The sequence below is a fragment of the Mytilus californianus genome, unplaced genomic scaffold (assembly GCF_021869535.1).
Source record: "Mytilus californianus isolate M0D057914Y unplaced genomic scaffold, xbMytCali1.0.p SCAF_1, whole genome shotgun sequence".
Lineage (NCBI taxonomy): Eukaryota > Metazoa > Mollusca > Bivalvia > Mytilida > Mytilidae > Mytilus > Mytilus californianus.
This window is the reverse complement of record NW_026262581.1, coordinates 48230610-48250324: the sequence shown is the minus strand read 5'-3', so window position 1 is coordinate 48250324 and position 19715 is coordinate 48230610. Positions and strand designations below refer to the sequence as shown.

The window sequence follows — 19715 nt, the reverse complement described above, 5'->3', positions numbered from 1 at the left end:
GGATCCTTGTCTCGCTTGATGTTACCTCCCTCTATACTAACATCCCCCATGACGATGGTATTGAAGCCGGTAGGGAAGTCTGGAACTCTCGTAACACCTTACATCCACCGACTGAATGTCTCATCCAGCTTCTAACTTTGGTATTACAATGCAATAACTTCACATTCAATGGTGAACACTTTCTCCACGTTAATGGAACAGCAATGGGAACAAAGATGGCCCCGTCTTATGCCAATATTTTTATGGGGAAATTAGAACAGAGAATTCTCAATTCTTCTCTTTATCAACCCCTCTCTTGGTTCCGATTTATCGATGATATTGACATGAAGTGGGATAATACTGAACAAGAACTAAATTTGTTCATTCAACATGCCAACGATGCCCATCCCTCAATAAAATTCACATATGAAATCTCTGACTCTAAGATCACATTTCTTGACACTACAACGCAAGTGAGGGATGGAAACATATTTACAGATCTGTATTGCAAGCCCACAGATAAACATCAATATCTATCTCCTTTGAGTTGTCACCCTAAACATTGCACCAAGAGCATTCCCTACAGCCAGGTCATACGAATAAAAAGGATTTGCTCCACCAACGATATTGCAAAAAAACTACTACAAGAACTTCGCGGTCATCTAAAACATCGGGGTTACAAAAGAAAAGACATTGATAAAGGTTTTTCTCGTGCTAACAACATCAGCCGAGATGAACTTTTACAATATAAAGTCAAAAAGGTCAACAGGAGGGTGCTTTTTGTGTTGACTTACCATCCAAAATTTGACAACTTATCTCACCTAATCCGCAAAAATTGGAAAGAAACTGAAAAACATCCTTAACTATCCAAGATCTTTCCCGAGCCACCTGTAATGGCTTTCCGTAGGCCCAAAAGCCTTAAAGACTTGCTGGTGAGAGCTGATTTATCCTCTCAAGCAGACTCTTCGTCTGTGGGCTCTTGCAAGGGTTGCGGAAACAAACGATGTCTGACTTGCAAACAAATACTGGTTACCCAGACTTTTAACAGTCACTCCACTGGTACAGAATACACCTTATTTTGCAATGTTAATTGCAAGACTACAAATGTTGTGTATCTCCTACAGTGTAAATGTGGTAAACAGTATGTTGGCGAGTCAGAACAGCCGTTTAACAAACGAATGAACGGTCATCGTAGCGACTACCAATGCAAGCCAGACCTCCCTCTCAGTCGACATTTGAGATCCCCTGGCAACACTAAGGCAGATCTCAATCGACTGACCATTACAATCATTGACATCAACTCTGCTTGGTCTAGGGAGGATAGACTCACTCGGGAAAGATTTTGGATAAGAAAATTAACAACTTTGGCACCAAATGGAATAAATGAAAAGATGTAGTTCGACTCCATGCAGTGCTTCACATTTGGGTTATATTACTTATTATTACAGTCTCTGTTTCTATTTCTTTAACTTACTCATCTCTAAAATAAATCTGTTGAATATACCAATTTAAATTGCTTAATTTTTTGAGGGATGTAAAAGTACCAAGCCACGTTCAACTAGTTAACCTTAGTCAAAATTTATTATTATATTTTAACGGCCGTTTGTTTGAAATGTTTAAATACGCAGACTCTGTTGCAACTACTCTACCGTTGTCAAATTTGAAATATTTACAAATTTAGATCGTTCAGTGCTGTTTATTTGGAATTCTTATTGACACTATCGTTCTTGTAACATCATAACGGTCGTCACCGTTAAAGCTTTAGAATTGTGCTAGTTCATATCGCACATTATTAAATTTATTTAAAGCATATATTTGAACTCTCTGTTGTAATTAGTCATATAACCTATGTCGTGTTTAACACATATTTAGAATTGTGCAAGCGTCTTACCTGATGTTCAGTTTGACTTTTCTTTTGCATAAATTTCAAGATTGTTATAGTTTAATCTAAGTAGACTGATATATGATTCATTCAACATCACAATCATATTAACTGATGAAGGATATCTGTTATCCGAAATATTTATAAATAATTACATTTATAGTTCCTTTTTTTTTTGTTATTGGTGTTGTTGTGTACACTTTTTAGGCGTTTATATATATCTTTCCGCAAGTTTATTGTTTTCTGTTTGGTAATGAATTATTATAATATCCATTTTAAACATCTGGTGATCCGTTTATTTGGCAATCGTAAATGGCAGTCAGCAGGGTTTAAGAACATCAGTTGTTCGACCTGCTAGTCAAATGCGTTTTGTTAAAATATACTTTTTCACTTTTTGGTCTTTTGGAAAATGTTGTTTGTGCTGTATTTAGACCCCTCTACCAAGAAATTTGTTTTGCATGCACACGTGTAAAAATTGCGGTTTTTATCCAACGCAATCATAGGTTTGAACGTTGTTTTCAATTTAGACTTTTATATATAAAGGTACAAGCCCTGTGTGTCCGTTGTACCGATGTGTATATATATATTGTTTTCTGTTTGGTATTAAATTAATATTAAGATCCATTTTTATACATTTTGTGATCAATTTATTTGGCAATCGTCAATGGCAGTCAGCAGGGTTTAAGAACATCAGTATTTCGACCTGTTAGTCAAATGCATTTTGTAAAAATATTCTTTTTCACTTTTTTGGTCTTTAAGAAAATGTTGTTTGTGTTGTTTTGAAACCCCTCTACAACGAAATTTATTTTACATGCACACGTATAACAATTTCGGTTTTTAACCAACGCAATCATAGGTTTGAACGTTGTTTTTAATTTAGACTTGTTTATATTTTTTCGTTTGGGCTTGTATTATATTTTCCCTCCGGTTTATATAATCTGTTCATCCTATCTCGACTCTTTAAAATTCAAGAGTCTATCCTAAATTGAGGTAAATTATATGGCCTTCCAAATACCGTTTTGATCCTTAACATCACTGAAGAGACATTAATTGTCGAAAGCCGGATATGGTGTACTAATTTTTGCACCTCATGTTTGTGGTATAACATCTTTGCCGCATGTTTATTGTTTTCTGTTTGGTATTAAATTAATATTAAGATCCATTTTGTTACATCTTGTGATCAATTATTTGACAATCGTCAATGGCAGTCAGCAGGGTTAAAGAACATCAGTTGTTCGACCTGTTAGTTGAATGCGTTTTGTTTAAATATAATTTTTCACTTTTTTGGTCTTTTGGAAAATGTTGTTTGTGCTGTATTGAGACCCCTCTACAACTTTTTTTTTTTTATGCACACGTATAGAAATTGCGGTTTTTATCCAACGCAATCATAGGTTTGAACGTTTTTTTTTTCAATTTAGACTTGTATATATATATATATATAATTCGCCTAAACAACAGCCCAACAATGTTAGATCTGTAAATTTGCTGAAGCAAATTTTTTGTTCTTTCCTGGCCTGGATTCGAAGTCATGCTACTGAGATTTCGTGGCACCAAATCGCTTTGCACTATGACCGACGCGCTAGACCACTCGACCACCTAGGCTCTATAATAGTAAAGCTTTCCGTGGCGGGTGTTACCTTTCCTCGTCAGTTTTTATCTAGCGTCGTTACACAGTACATGATATATAAGGCACGAAAATGGAATTGTAACAGATCAGCTGAATATCTATTGTAAAGGATCCTCCAAATTAATATAAGATGCAGTCACAGAAATAATTATATTATAAGTACGTCTGAACCAGTGATGACTCTACAACAGATTTTATCTCCATCGGATCACCAGCAGTGATGGTGATACAAGGCTGAAAATACATTCTGTATATATAATTCGTCTAAACAACAGCCCAACAATGTTAGATCTGTAAATTTGCGGAAGCAAAATTTTTGTTCTTCCCTGGCCGGAATTCGAACTCATGCTACTGAGATATCGTGGCACCAAATTGATTTGCACTATGCCCGACGCACTAGACCACTCGACCACCTAGGCTTTATAATAATAAAGTTTTCGGTGGCCGGGTGTTACCTTTCCTCGTCAGTTTTTATCTAGCGTCGTAACACAGTACATTATATATAAGGCATGAAGATTGAATTGTTACAGATCAGCTGAATATCTATTGTAAAGGATCCTACAAATTAATATAAGATGCAGTCACAGAAATAATTATATTATATAGATTATATACAAAATTAACAATCGTATGGTATAATTTGGTAGCCGCAAGGTTAAGAACAATGATTCTCGTTTAATTTGGGATTAATATTGGCTATTTCACGTATTTGAAAAGAAAAAGATTACATTCAATTTGTTCATTTTCGTTTTATAAATATAGTATGATTTCATCTGTTTTACTTCATATCCTTACAAATTTGTATATGCAAATCCCTATGCAGGTAAATTGTGATGTGCGTAGAATTAGGTTTCTTGTTAGAAATTTCGGTTACATGCTTATTATATATACTCAGAAATAAGTTCGAATATGTCTTATTTTGTAAATTAAGGATACTAGTAATATTCAGATGCATAATAATTTTAAGACAGACGTGTTATGTTATATTTGTATTTCTTTAACCAATCGAATCTGAATTTTGATTTATTAATGCACCGTTGAACATGATAACATGGTTTTTTAAACAATACCCTCTAATTAAGAAAAGGCTTTAATATAGAAAAGACAGCAACACAATAATTAATTTAGAGACACAATGGATAATTATTGATTCATGAAAAACAAATCATTCGCCTTCCGGGGTCATGGTTTCTTTTTTCAATAATCAACGCTTATCCATTGTATCTATAATACAGAATTTGGAGTAGATCTTTAGAATTTTTAAGAATCAATATTTGAATGACACCGCTTTTACCAAAATATTTCATAATATTTCTGCAAACCATTTCTTACTGTGCAAAGAATTGTTGGTAAGTACTTTAGAACGATGTTAAGCCGAACATTTCGAATCAAAGGAATCCAGTACAACCATGTGAAATTTTCATTGTAATTTTTTATGATAATACTAATTTGAAAAGGGGAGATTGACGAATTTGTGGTTTTCTACACTTTCGTGAAAGACGTAAGGGTATATATGTGTACACACAAATATTGTCAGGTACCAGCATTTACTGATATATTGTAAAACTGTTGTCTTTCTGTTATGAATCACTGTTTTTCGTAATTTAACTAAGATTATCAGATCAAACTTAGATACTGCAAATGTATTTTACAATTGTTGAATTAATGTTGCATATGATATTAGATCATTTCTAAACTTCAAACATCTAACTAGAAACACACTTTGTGTTACTTCAAACTCTGTGAATATCTTTTTTGAGACAGAAATATGTAACTATAATTTCTTTTTTTCAGTACGTTAATTTGTATAAGCTGAATTAATCCTCATTTCACAACTGTATATACTTTGAAATGGAGGTACCCTTTTAACCCATTATAGAAATATTTTATCAAAGTAGATCTATAGATATTTAATTGTGTTTATTGAAAACATTTTGCAACTTGTTCATCGGCTACTCTAGTCCAAACCCTACATTCCTCTTCAATAAGAATGATAAAATCTTATCATGCTAATCCTATCATTTATCAAAGTATAAAAGGACGAAATAGTAAACAAAAGGTACAACATAACAGTTAAACAATCAACATTATTAATCTTATTTTTCAAAAGGAAAACCTTTTTAGGTTATGAGATGTGCCAGTTTTGTTTTCAGATTGTGTTAGAGTCATCTTTCAATTTTAAGAACAACAATTAACTGAAACTCTCTGTTACGTCATATGCTTTATTTATGTATAGAAACAAAAAACAATAAATACTACAATACATGGATGAATATCAGATAAATATTGCACTATCTATTGTGGCCTTGGTTGTCTTATTTTATGCGTAGGTCTTGGCAAGAACACATACAGAACATCCATTTCTTGTGACACATTCCTCGTTGAAGTTGCAGCCCCGTGAAATGCACGTATTTTTACAGCCTATTGAATCAACTGGCAAGATACGTCTAACTAGACTACCTGATCGAATAGAATCTACTGGCGAGATACGTCTAACTAGACTATCTGACCGAATAGAATCTACTGGCGAGATACGTCTAACTAGACTACCTGACCGAATAGAATCTACTAGAGCACCTGTGAGGGTACTGTCTAAGGAATCTCCAGTGATGATTCGGCCTCCTGGAAATGAATCTACATCACGCTGACAAAGACGTCTGCAATCTCGCCCACCTTGCACCAAACATCTCTCAACGCATCCTGATGTAATAATGTCTGATCTGACTACTGCATTTGATAAAATTACTCTTTCAGGTCTGCACATACGATTACAGCCAATTGTTTTACAACTGTATCCAGTTTGACAATCTAAATGACTAGAGCATTCAATTTCACAAGCTTTCTTCACTGGATATACTGTAATAATAAATTTTAATCAGAAATGTCGAAAAATGAAATATCGTTGGTAACTGAGGTTGGACTTAATTATTGGGTTTCGATGTTTTCCATAATCACTGTGTTTATAGCAATTTTTTATTGTCACTACAATTATTACGTAGAGTAAATAGTAATAAATTTATGAAAAATTTGAGTTAATTTCATATCGTTAACAATTACAAAAAATGTATTGAACTCTTTGTTCTAATACCTTTTCCCAATCTGTCTGTTTTAATTAACTTACAGCAATCTTAAAATTTATTTGTGCTTTTCAATACAATAAATTAGGTATTCTCATTTTAGATTGAAGTCATTTTTGTATTGCGAGCTACAAATTCTATTCTTCAAATGATTTAAAATTCCTTTGTTTTCCCAATGTGAAGGTATACGAAATAACAGTCTTCCAGGAGTTGAAACGAAGTAGCATTGTTTGTATTTTGATTTTCGTATACAAGATTGTTTATAAAATGTTTGGTCTGTTGGTATTCAAATATTTGGTCTGTAGTTTATTAATAATATTTGCTCAAGATTCATTTCTTTGTTTAATTAAAACAATAAACCAAAGATTGGAAATATGATGCAATAAGATACATACCAGCAAAAGCACATGCTATAAATCCAAAGAAAATGATAACAGCTTTCCCTTCCATTATATCTGGAATGAATATTAAAACAATTTAAATGGGTTGAAAACGCTATATTTGATGAATTAGTTTTTCTACCAAAATAAATGAGGCATTGTGGAACATGTGGAAGAGAAAGAGATATATATATACTCATAACTTATTGGTATTTTTCTATTTATCGAATCGAATTTTGCGTTTCACTAAAAGCTGCACACCTATACAATTATAGAAATCGTCGTAAAATACATACAAGTCAGGAGTGCAATTCATTATATAATAGAAAAAGATCGAAATGTCATCAGAAGATCTGTTGATCATGAATGTTTGAAAAGATGATATCAATTTATCTTCGATTTATGAAATTTTGTTGTCCCTTTCGTATTTCCCCTCTTTTTTTATCCTTATTTTTAATCATATAACGTTCACAGAAATATTTCAATATAAATTTAAATTTTAGATTATAGATTTGATACTAAAAATCTATTACTTTTACGAACCGTTAAACTAAACGTTTCATCGAAATATTATTAAAATTGTTTATTGTTTTTAAGATTTAATTCGTTATAAACATATGACTAACCTCAAAAGTGTCTTTTTTAATTGTGTACAGAAATGTTTTGTGAAGTCTTCAATTTATTTCTGTCTTATATACACCCTACATGAGGAAATACACTGTATTAGAGGAAATAAACGGTTCAGTACAACTGTTACGTAAGTTTTGTAATACTTGTTATTATGAACATCAATCAAGTTCTAAATGCCATACGTGCATTGTGAATATTTGTATAAAACTTAAACCTCAGTCTCCCGTGTCACCAAACCACAATAAAAAAATATATGAAATATGTCTTTGGTCAGAAGGTTTTGTTTGAACAACAAAAAACTTTTGTTATCTGTTTGATTCATTTATTCCTTTCCATCTCTTTCTTTATTGCTGCCACACATTTTGATTAAAGGCGGCTTTCTTTTTGTATCTATAGTACAAAGTTTAAGACATTAAACCAGAGCGATGCTATTGGGGATGTTGCCATGCCGAAACATGCATTTGAATATTGTGGTCTTTAAGGACAGATTCACCATGGGTGTGCATTAATACTTTCAATTCTGATTTTGATTTTAACAAACGACCTCGAAACTTGAATTATTCGGAAGGACTATTTCTGTCTTTTTTTCTCAGATTTTGCACATTTCATGACAAAATCTTTGTCAAAATTCACTTAAGGTTCGCCGTGGCACAAAATCTTTATTTGATAGCATATGGTTAGATAAATATTTGAAATCGAAGTTCCTTATTTATCTTAAACTCTCTGGTACAATCATCGTGGTTTTCGTGTGTTAGTAAACAATCAATATTTGGGTTATATTACAACCGGCACGAGTTAAATTGAGAAACCTTTAACGTTCTAATGTGTAATGCTGATTATTTATTAACTTTTAAATCATTAAAGAATAATTGAGTTTATTTGAATTTAAAAAATTTCAAGTCAATTTAATACTCCAACAGTACTAATAAATATATAAAGAACGAATACAAATACGTAAAGAAACAGCCTATATGTAACTTCAGTATGTCATTCATTGTCTAAGCTGTTGAAACATACTTCTATTGGGGATTGTAGACCTCAACCAAGAGCAGGTAACCTTCAAAACTTTCCAAACAGGATTCAATTTTCAGGTAAAACAAAATATTTACATGAAAATGAAATTTTAGACTTTGAAATATTTTAAATCTTAATATGGTGTCATCTTTTGACCATTTTGCCATTAACAAACCGACACCAGTGGAGTGTGCCAGCATTCTGCAGAACACTTTGGTTATAATGTGAAAGATTGTCAGAACAACATCGGTTACAAACTTTTCTTATACCAATAGTTGCATCTGATTGGAGCAAATTCATTCAAATCCAACATCAACCCCGTCATATGCTGTCTATGCCTATCACAAGTCAAAGCCCGAAATGAAATCAAAGTAATATACAATCTGGCACAGCTAAAACAAATCTGTCCCCATGGTATTGCTCAGACCGTTTCCGAAAATAAAATGTTTGGTATTCAAAATTGGTTTATGGGACATTTACAACTGTAAGGTTAAAAAATGAATTATTTTTAACTGCAACGTGACATTTTAATCATTTACCTACTAAAATAGCATTTTCATGTTTTATTGATGTTTTGAGAAAAAGGTGTTTTTACATTTTATTATCAACAAATTGTATTGCTTTATTATATATAAATATACTAAATAAATAAATGATTTGGAAAATACGTTAAAGGTATAAAAAGTCATGAGATTTCCGAATGCAATTAGGTTCTATCCGTGCACTCTGGTGCAAAACCTTGGTTCCATCCGGGTCTTTTGGTTCTGATCATTGGTTCTATCTGGGTTCTTTGGTTCGAAACTATGGTAACTGGTTCAACATCCGGGTTGTTTTGTTATAGGAATCCAACTTCTTGGTTCTATTCGGGTTCTTTTCTAAGATTCCCGTTGAACTTTGAGAAGATATCCGCAAGCATCCGAATAGAGAGATAAAGTAGGTCTTGTTTTATATCATTTATACATTCCAGCATCGCCGGAAAATGTAGCTGTAAGGTAAATAAATACCTTCTCATTTTAATTATTTAACATGGGAAACTGGACAAAAATATAACATCGTCTATATCTATATCAACCCAAATATACAATCTAACATCCGTTTTTTGAATCAGAGTTGTTCCGTTTTCATTATTTTTTCACTACTCATCCCCAATTTCCGTCAATATTTTCTAGAAGTTTTAAAAACACTAATTAGGACATATGTCGTTCATTTGGCCAACGATATGTGCATATAGCACTTTTGTAGAAGCGGTGAGCACCTGAGACATCCAGTACCCTTGTCATATATTTTGAAAATATTTATTCTATCATGCTATGCGAAATTAAGCTGTTCCGCAGAGAAATAAATAGATTTGACAAAAATCTGATGCAAGTGACACCCAACCAAGACTATGTCTCTAATTACTATTAACCACATACACTACGGCCATGGCCAATATAAAAATCGGGTCAGCTAAATTAATTTGTTCACCACTAGCCATATGACCTATATACCAATTAAATTAATCATTGGTAAGAGGCCTTACAATTTTATTACAAGCATTGTAAAGTATAAGAAATTTGATTCAAGATTCATTTTCGGTCTAGAAAGTCAAGAAGCTTTTCCAATTCCATGAATTACTAATTTTCGAAATTGTAAGGGAGAATTTTCCTCGTTACAGGAGACAATAGACCATAGGCTATTTGGATATCAGAACACTTGACCTGACAATCTACTTCACTTTAACTATTGTGGCGTCAGACATTTTCTATTGTGACGTCAGAATTTTACGGGAACCTTTGTGATGTCCAGAAATGACGGACAAATAGCGATAAGGTCTATTCAGTTTACCAGACAGTTGAATGTGTTGTTAGCATCTTAATGGCACTGGTCTGAAGGGAAAACTATATGAAATTCTTACCTTAAAGTCTGATAATACTGTGCTCATCTAGCAAGTTGGTTGATTTAATAGTTCATGCCATTAAAACTGAGGGTTCAATCATATCACAAGGATCATACGTGTTATGATTCCACAGCTAATACAAATGTTGAAAAGGATCCAAATCAGTTAAGGAACCAGAGCTACTGTATATATAATAATAATAAGATGTGGTATGATTGCCAATGAGACAACTCTCCACCAACCTGAGACCAAATGACATAGAAGTTAACAACTATTGGTCACCGTACGGTCTTCAACAATGAGCAAAACCCTTACTGCATAGTCATGTACGAATACAGTCTTCACGATATACTTTTAAATCTACAGGCCCGAAGTTTTATTTTACGAAAATTTTAGTTAGATTGATGGATTGTAGAGATGATTTTGACAGGCCTGACAGCATTTTTTACAAGCCTGGGCTGATGGGACTGTGGTTGATTGCGAAGACTGTGAATATTAAAGGGTGAATGTCAAATACTATATACATGATATGAATGATGTTTAAGGTAGCACGGTAGTATTTGCAAACCAGAATTTAGGTTGCTCTTTTGTGTACCCTACTTAGTTCAATGTATCTGAACAGTGTGATTGGACAAAAAATACAGTATCAACTGAACACACTTTCCCAAACTGAGGGATGAATCAGGTGTAGAAAAATATGAAATAATTTTACATACAGGTAAAAATGAATTTTTGAAATATTTTTATTTTGTATTCACTGCATGATAAAAGACCTAAAAGCACTAGTGGCCTTAGGTTTTTAAAGATATCAAAAAAAAGTAAACGGTCATGATACATATTCAAATTCATTTCTGAATAGTATAATAAAAGTACTTCAGTTAACTGTTTAAGTAGAATTTTGGCAGTGTTAAAAAGTGGTGAAAATTCTAAAAAGGCTATCATTATCCCTTATGGGCTAGGAAATACTACCGTGCCCCCTTAAGAAAGGAGCACATACAGATTTAACGACTTAAAAAAATTTACTCTTATACATGTACATATACTTGAAGAAATTAATTTGCTACATGTTTTTATGGGTCAAGCTAGTCCTATATATATATGCCTTTGCATCATCTTTTCATTAAGTAGTGTTTTTAAAGGGGCATTAGCTGTCAAATTCATGTTCACCGATTTAACTCAAATTCTCATATTCGATTTATAACATACTAAAACGTATATCACAATTTAAAAAAAGTTTTAAATAAACAATTTGCGATGTATGAACTCGATAATATGTATCAGAATTTAGGGTGTATTTTAGTCTGGACGCCTCTAATTAACCATCGACCTCCAAGATTGTGACGGTCATATAACCCGATATAAATATAATTAATATAGATATAAATAGATAGCAAACACGTGCAGTTGGATTTTTTAGGTCTGTTTGATTTCATATTGTAGATTTAAAAAATATGCTAATCATCGTTTTTCCTGTACAAGAATGAGTTTTTGTGGATCAAATCAGTCAACCAAATGGTTTACTTTTGTTTCACTGTCAATGTTGACATTCTTTTCCTTTTAATAGCTGAACATGCCTAGTTTATGCCTAATCAATCTCTAGCTAAAGGTTTTATTGAAGGTCGCATAAAAACGGATTTAATGAGGTCGAATTATTCACCTGCAAGTGAATAATTAATCACCGATGTTTCTTAGCTTATTTTAGCGAAAAAACGTAGAACCATCATACATCATTTTCATGAAATCAACAGCTATTTGACGTAATTCATAAATTACAAGGTAACAGTTGTCCTGCATCAGATCCCCATTTCGACAAATAATGTCTATTCAGAGATGCTCGAGGCCAATATTTATGAAAATGCAAAACGTAATGCAAACGTTTAAGGGCGGATATATCTAACAAAACCAAAAGTATTATCAAACCGAGACTAGGAATCGTATCAATGCTTAAGTAAGTACATTCCTCACATCAAAAGGCGAATTCCAATTAAACAATACTTGTTTGACATGTAAGTATCAAAGTATTGACCTACTGGAATGATGAAACCCTTAGTGACTAACTGTCCACAAATAAAGGTATCAAGCCAACTTAATCTATGAAGTTTGTTTTTAACAAAAATTACAGCTTTTAATGATTTTTTTGGCTGATTTCCTTCCATTGTTCCTTTTTGTCCCTTAAAATCATAGGCTAAAATTTTAAAATCAAACTGACCACGCACTAATGTTAACGGGTTCATAAGGGTATCTTTACTAAGAGAAATAAATTATGGTTTCCAATAAGAAATATATTTGTGTTGTGCACTGATTTTATATTTACATCTTTGTAATAAAAACTAATCAATGGTGCGACATAAAAACAATTTTATATTCAAAAGTTAATTGACAGCTTTGGTCGTTTTAACAATTAACTGATTTCTTTATTTCAATTTCGATTATACTTGTGTAAAAATATTCATATTTTCTATTAGATATGATTAGTTATACACTTTGTCAAAGTTAGAGGCATCTATACATTTTGAGAACAAAATATTGAATGAAACTCTGTTACAATATATGTTTTATTCGTGTATCAAAACAAAACTATAAAATATCACAATATTTGGATTAATATCAGACGAATATTGCACTATTCATTGTGGCATCGGTTGTCTTATTTTATGTGTAGGTCTTGGCACGAACACATACATAACATCCATTTCTTGTGACGCATTCCTCGTTGAAGTTGCAGCCCCATGAAATGCACTTATTTTGACAGCCTATTGAATCAACTAGCAAGGTACGTCTAACTAGACTACCTGACCGAATAGAATCTACTGGCGAGATACGTCTGACTAGACTACCTGACCGAATAGAATCTACTGGCGAGATACGTTTTACTAGACTACCTGACCGAATAGAATCTACTAAAGCACCTGTGAGGGTACTGTCTAAGGAATCTTCAGTAATGATTCGGCCTCCTGGAAATGAATCTACATCACGCTGACAAAGACGTCTGCAATCTTGCCCACCTTGCACCAAACATCTCTCAACACATCCTGATGTAATAATGTCTGATCTGACTACTGCATTTGATAAAATTACTCTTTTAGGTCTGCACAAACGATTACAGCCAACTGTTTGACAACTGTATCCAGTTTGACAATCCAAATGACTAGAACATTCAATTTCACAAGCTTTCTTCAATGGATATACTGTAATGATAAGTTTTAATCAGAAATGTTGAAAAATGAAATATCGTTGGTAACTGAGATTGGACTTAATTATTGTGTTTCGATGTTTTCCTTAATCACTGTGTTTGTTACAATGTTTTAGTGCCATTTCAATTAATACGTAGGGTATAGCGGATTTCACGGTTTCAGCGTTTCTGATATGGGTTAGAATTTGTCTTTTATTCGTAGAAAAAGTCAAATAAATTGATGAAAAATTAGAGTTAATTTCATATCATTAACAGTTACAAAAAAAAATTTAGAAATCTTTGTTCAAATACCTTTTCCAAATCTGTCTGTTTTGATTAACTTACAGCAATCTTAAAATTTAGTTTTGCTTTTCAATACAATAAATTAGGTATTCTCATTTTAGATTGAAGTCATTTGTGTATTGCGAGCTACAAATTCTATTATTCAAATGATTTCAAATTCCTTTGTTTTCCCAATGTGAAGGAATACGAAAGAGTTCAAACGAAGTAGCATTGTTTGTATTTTGATTTTCGATTACAAGATTGTTTATAGAATGTTTGGTCTGTTTGTATTCAAATATTTGGTCTGTAGTTTATCTAATGAAATTTGCTGAAGATTCATTTATTTGTTCAAATCTTCATTTAAATAATGAACCAAAGATTGGAAATATGATGCAATAAGATACATACCAGCAAAAGCACATGCTATAAATCCAAAGAAAATGATAACAGCTTTCCCTTCCATTATATCTGGAATGAATATTAAAATAATTTAAATGGGTTGAAAATGCTATAATTGATGAATTAGTTTTTCTACCAAAATAAATGAGGCATTGTGGAACATGTGGAAGAGAAAGAGATATATACTCATAACCTATTGGTATTTTTCTATTTATCGGCTTGAATTTTGCGTTTAACTAAAAGCTGCACACCTATACAATTACAGAAATCGTCGTAAAATGCATACAAGTCAGGAGTGCAATTTATTATATAATAAAAAAAGATCGAAATGTAATCAGAAGATCTGTTGATCATGAATGTTTGAAAAGTTGATATCAATTTATCTTCGACTATGAAATTTTGTTGTCCCTTTCGTATTTCCCCTCTTTTTTTATCCTAATTTTTAATCATATAACGTTCACAGAAATATTTCAATATAAATTTAAAATCATAATTGCATTTTAAATTATAGATTTGATACTAAAAATCTATTACTTTTACGAACCGTTAAACTAAACGTTTCATCGAAATATTATTAAAATTGTTTATTGTTTTTAAGATTTAATTCGTTATACACCTATGACTCACCTCAAATGTGTCCTTTTTAATTGTGTACAGAAATGTTTTGTGAAGTCTTCAATTTATTTCTGTCTTATATACACCCTACATGAGGAAATACGCTGTATTAGAGGAAACAAACGGTTCAGTGCAACCGTGACGTAAGTTTTGCAATACTTGTTATTATGAACATCAATCAAGTTCTAAATGTCATACGTGCATTGTGAATATTTGTATAAAACTTAAACCTCAGTCTCCCGTGTCACCAAACCACAATAAAAAAATATATGAAATATGTCTTTGGTCAGAAGGTTTTGTTTGAACAACAAAAAACTTTTGTTATCTGTTTGATTCATTTATTCCTTTCCATCTCTTTTTTTATTGCTGCCACACATTTTGATTAAAGGCGGCTTTCTTTTTGTATCTATAGTATAAAGTTTAAGACATTAAACCAGAGCGATGCTATTGGGGATGTTTGTCATGCCGAAACATGCATTTGAATATTGTGGTCTTTAAGGACAGATTCACCATGGGTGTGCATTAATACTTTCAATTCTGATTTTGATTTTAACAAACGACCTCGAAGCTTGAATTATTCGGAAGGACTATTTCTGTCTTTTTTTCTCAGATTTTGCACATTTCATGACAAAATCTTTGTCAAAATTCACTTAAGGTTCGCCGTGGCACAAAATCTTTATTTGATAGCATATGGTTAGATAAATATTTGAAATCGAAGTTCCTTATTTATCTTAAACTCTCTGGTACAATCATCGTGGGTTTCGTGTGTTAGTAAACAATCAATATTTGGGTAATATTACAACCGGCACGAGTTATATTGAGAAACCTTCAACGATCTAATGTGTAATGCTGATTATTCATAAACTTTCAAATCATTAAAGAATAATTGATTTTATTTGAATTTAAAAAATTTCAAGTCAATTTAATACTCCAACAGTACTAATAAACATATAAAGAACGATACAAATACGTAAAGAAACAGCCTATATGTAACTTCTGTATGTCATTCATTCTCTAAGCTGTTGAAACATACTTCTATTTGGGATTGTAGACCTCAACCAAGAGCAGGTAACCTTCAAAACTTTCCAAACACGATTCAATTTTCAGGTAAAACAAAATATTTACATGAAAATGTAATTTTAGACTTTAAAATATTTTAAATCTTAATATGGTGTCATCTTTTGACCATTTTGCCATTAACAAACCGACACCAGTGGAATGTGCCAGCATTCTGCAGAACACTTTGGTTATAATGTGAAAGATTGTCAGAACAACATCGGTTACAAACTTTTCTTGTACCAATAGTTGCATCTGATTGGAGCAAATTCATTCAAATCCAACATCAACCCCGCCATATGCTGTCTATGCCTATCACAAGTCAGAAGCCTGAATAAAATCAAAGTAATATACAATCTGGCACAGCTAAAACAAATCTGTCCCCATGGTATTGTTCAGACCGTTTCCGAAAATAAAATGTTTGGTATTCAAAATTGGTTTATTGGACATTTACAACTGTAAGGTTAAAAGATTAATTATTTTTAGTTGAAACGTGACATTTTAATCATTCACCTACTAAAATTACATTTTCATGTTTTATTGATGTTTAGAGAAAAAAGTGTTTTTACATTTTGTTATCAACAAATTGTATTGGTTTATAATATATAAATATACTAAAAAAATAAATGATTTGGAAAATACGTTAAAGGTATAAAAAGTCATGAGATTTCCGGATGCAATTAGGCTTTATCCGTGCACTCTGGTGCAAAACCTTGGTTCCATCCGGGTCATTTTGGTTCTGAACCTTGGTTCTATCTGGGTTCTTTGGTTCGAAACCATGGTAACTGGTTCAACATCCGGGTTGTTTGGTTATAAGCATCCAATTTCTTGGTTCTATCCGGGTTCTTTTTATACGACCGCAAAAAAAATTTGCGGTCGTATATTGGTTTGACGTTGGCGTCGTCGTCGTCATCGTCGTCGTCCGATGACACAATGGTTTTCGCACTCTTACTTTAGTTTAAGTATATTGATCTCTATGAAAGTTCACCATAAGGTTCAATATCACAAAAGGAAGGTTGGGATTGATTTTGGGGTTATGGTACCAACAGTTAAGGAATTAAGGGCCAAAAAGGGGCAAAAAAATTGTACCACAATGTTCTATATCACGAAGGGAATGCTGGGATTGATTTTGGGGGGAAATTGCCTCAAACTTTTAGGAATTAGGGGCCAAAAAAAGGGCAAAAACAAGCATTTTTCTGGTTTCATGACAATAACTTGTGTGTAAGTGTATGGATCTTTCTGAAATTGTACTACAAGGTTCCATATTACAAAGGGAAAGCTGGAATTGAGTTTGGGGGTAATTGCCCATAACGTTTAGGAATAAGGGGCCAAAAAGGGGCCAAAAAATTAGCATTTTTCTAGTTTCCAGACAATAAATTGTGTTCAAGTGTATGGATCTCTCTGAAATTGTACTGCAAGGTACCATACGACAAAGGGAAGGCTGGGATTGAGTTTGGGGGTGATGAATCATAAGGGGGTTCAAAATAATTTGGGGGAGGAATTTTTTTTTCTTTAAAATTTTCCATTTTAAATTGGTTATTTCTGATTTATCTATAACATAAACAATAAAGATATGGTTTGAATAGGTAAATTAAAAATTTATAAGTTCTTAGACCACATTCATTCTGTGTCAGAAACCTATGCTGTGTCAAATATTTAATCACAATCCAAATTCAGTGTGTATCAAGCTTGAATGTTGTGTCCATACTTGCCCCAACTGTTCAGTGTTCGACCTCTGCGATTGTGTCAAGCTGCGCCCAGCGGAGCATTTTATCTAATATTCCCGTTGAACTTTAAGAAGATATCCGCAAGCATCCGAATCAAGAGATAAAGTAGGTCTTGTGTTATATCATTTATACATTCCAGCATCGCCGGAAAATGAAGCTGTAAGGTAAATAAATACCTTCTCATTTTAATTATTTAACATTGGAAACTGGACAAAAATATAACATCGTATATATCTATAGCAATCCAAATATACAATCTAACATCCGTTTTTAGAATCAGAGTCGTTCTGTTTTCATTATTTTTACACTATTCTTCCCTTATTTCCGTCAATATTTTCCAGAAGTTTTAAAAACACCGATTAGGACATATGTCGTTCATTTGGCCAACGATATGTGCATATAGCACTTTTGTAGTAGCCATGAGCACCTGAGACATCCAGTACCCTTTTCATATATTTTGAAAATATTTATCCTATCATGCTTTGCGAGATTAAGCTGTTCCGCAGAGAAATAAATGGATTTGACAAAAAACTGATGCACGTGACATCCCACCAAGACTATGTCTCTAATTACTATTAACCACATGCACTATGGCCATGGTCAATATAAAAATTGGGTCAGCTAAATTAATTTGTTCACCACTAGCCATATGACCTATATACCAATTAAATTAATCATTGGTAAGAGGCCTTACAATTTTAATTCAAGCTATGTAAAGTATAAGAAATTTGATTCAAGATTCATTTTCGGTCTAGAAAGTCAAGAAGCTTTTCGAAATTCCATGAATTACTGATTTTTGGGTTTGTAAGGGAGAATTTTCCTCGTAACAGGAGACAACAGACCATAGGCTATTTGAATATCAGAACACTTGACCTGACAATCTGCTTCACTTGAACTATTGTGGCGTCAGACATTTTCTATTGTGACGTCAGAATTTTACGGGAACCTTTGTGATGTCCAGAAATGACGGACAAATAGCGATAAGGTCTATCCAGTTTACTAGAAAGTTGAATGTGTTGTTATCATCTTCATTGCACTGGCCTGAAGGGAAAAAAGGCTATTTGGATATCAGAACACTTGACCTGACAATCTGCTTCACTTGAACTATTGTGGCGTCAGACATTTTCTATAATGACGTCAGAATTTTACGGGAACCTTTGTGATGTCCAGAAATGACGGACAAATAGCGATAAGGTCTATCCAGTTTACCAGAAAGTTGAATGTGTTGTTAGCATCTTAATTGCACTGGTCTGAAGGGAAAAACTATTTGATATTCTTTGTCAGGGGGAGGTGATGATTTATTGGACATAACATTCATTTTTACCTGTTACTATAAAGGCTTACCTTTAAGTCTGATATTACTGTGCTCATCTTGCAAGTTGGTTGAATTAATAGTTCATTTCATTAAAACTGAGGGTTGAATCATATCACAAGTATCATACGTGTTATGATTCCACAGCTAATACAAATGTTGAAAAGGATCCAAATCAGTTAAGGAACCAGAGCTACAGTATATATAATAATAATAAGATGTGGTATGATTGCCAATGAGACAACTCTACACCAACCTGAGACCAAATGACATAGAATTTAACAACTATAGGTCACCGTACGGTTTTCAACAATGAGCAAAACCCTTACTGCATAGTCATGTATGAATACAGTCTTCACGATATACTTTTATATCTACAGGCCCGAAGTTTAATTTTTGTTTTATTATTTGTTCAAGGTTTTTCTTGTCTTTGTTGGTTAGTAGTTATTGAGATGAAGTTTTTGTTCGTTGTTGTCAGGAAAACTAAAGAAATAATGTGGGGATATGCAACTAGCACTTTTTTATTCTTTTGTTTTAAATCATTTAATAAAAAGATTTGAAATTTAGATTACTTTGTTCCCTAAATCACTTATAATCAAACATATCCTTATTATCTCGCAAAGAAAAATATCATTTTTTTTTACTATATCCTTTTTTTCTAAAATTCATCTACGTCTAGTATTT

The 19715-nt window shown here is 32.7% G+C and overlaps 1 protein-coding gene across 9 annotated transcripts in view; it reads right to left on the bottom strand.

Annotated features, from left to right (window-relative positions):
- Nucleotides 1-5631: 5631 nt before the first annotated feature.
- LOC127704512 (uncharacterized) overlaps nt 5632-19715 on the bottom strand; it is a 31439-nt gene continuing 17355 nt past the window's right edge. For 3 of the 9 annotated variants that reach the window (XM_052208614.1, XM_052208622.1, XM_052208608.1), the window contains exon 4: nt 5637-6038. In XM_052208614.1, the coding sequence (XP_052064574.1) occupies nt 5809-6038 (230 nt within the window). In that variant the 3' untranslated portion in view covers nt 5637-5808. Of the gene's footprint in view, nt 6345-6960; nt 7021-13200; nt 13378-14330; nt 14391-14948; nt 14987-19715 lie in introns of those variants that run through there. The other 6 variants (XR_007983327.1, XR_007983320.1, XR_007983325.1 and 3 more) reach the window with 5 other exon arrangements.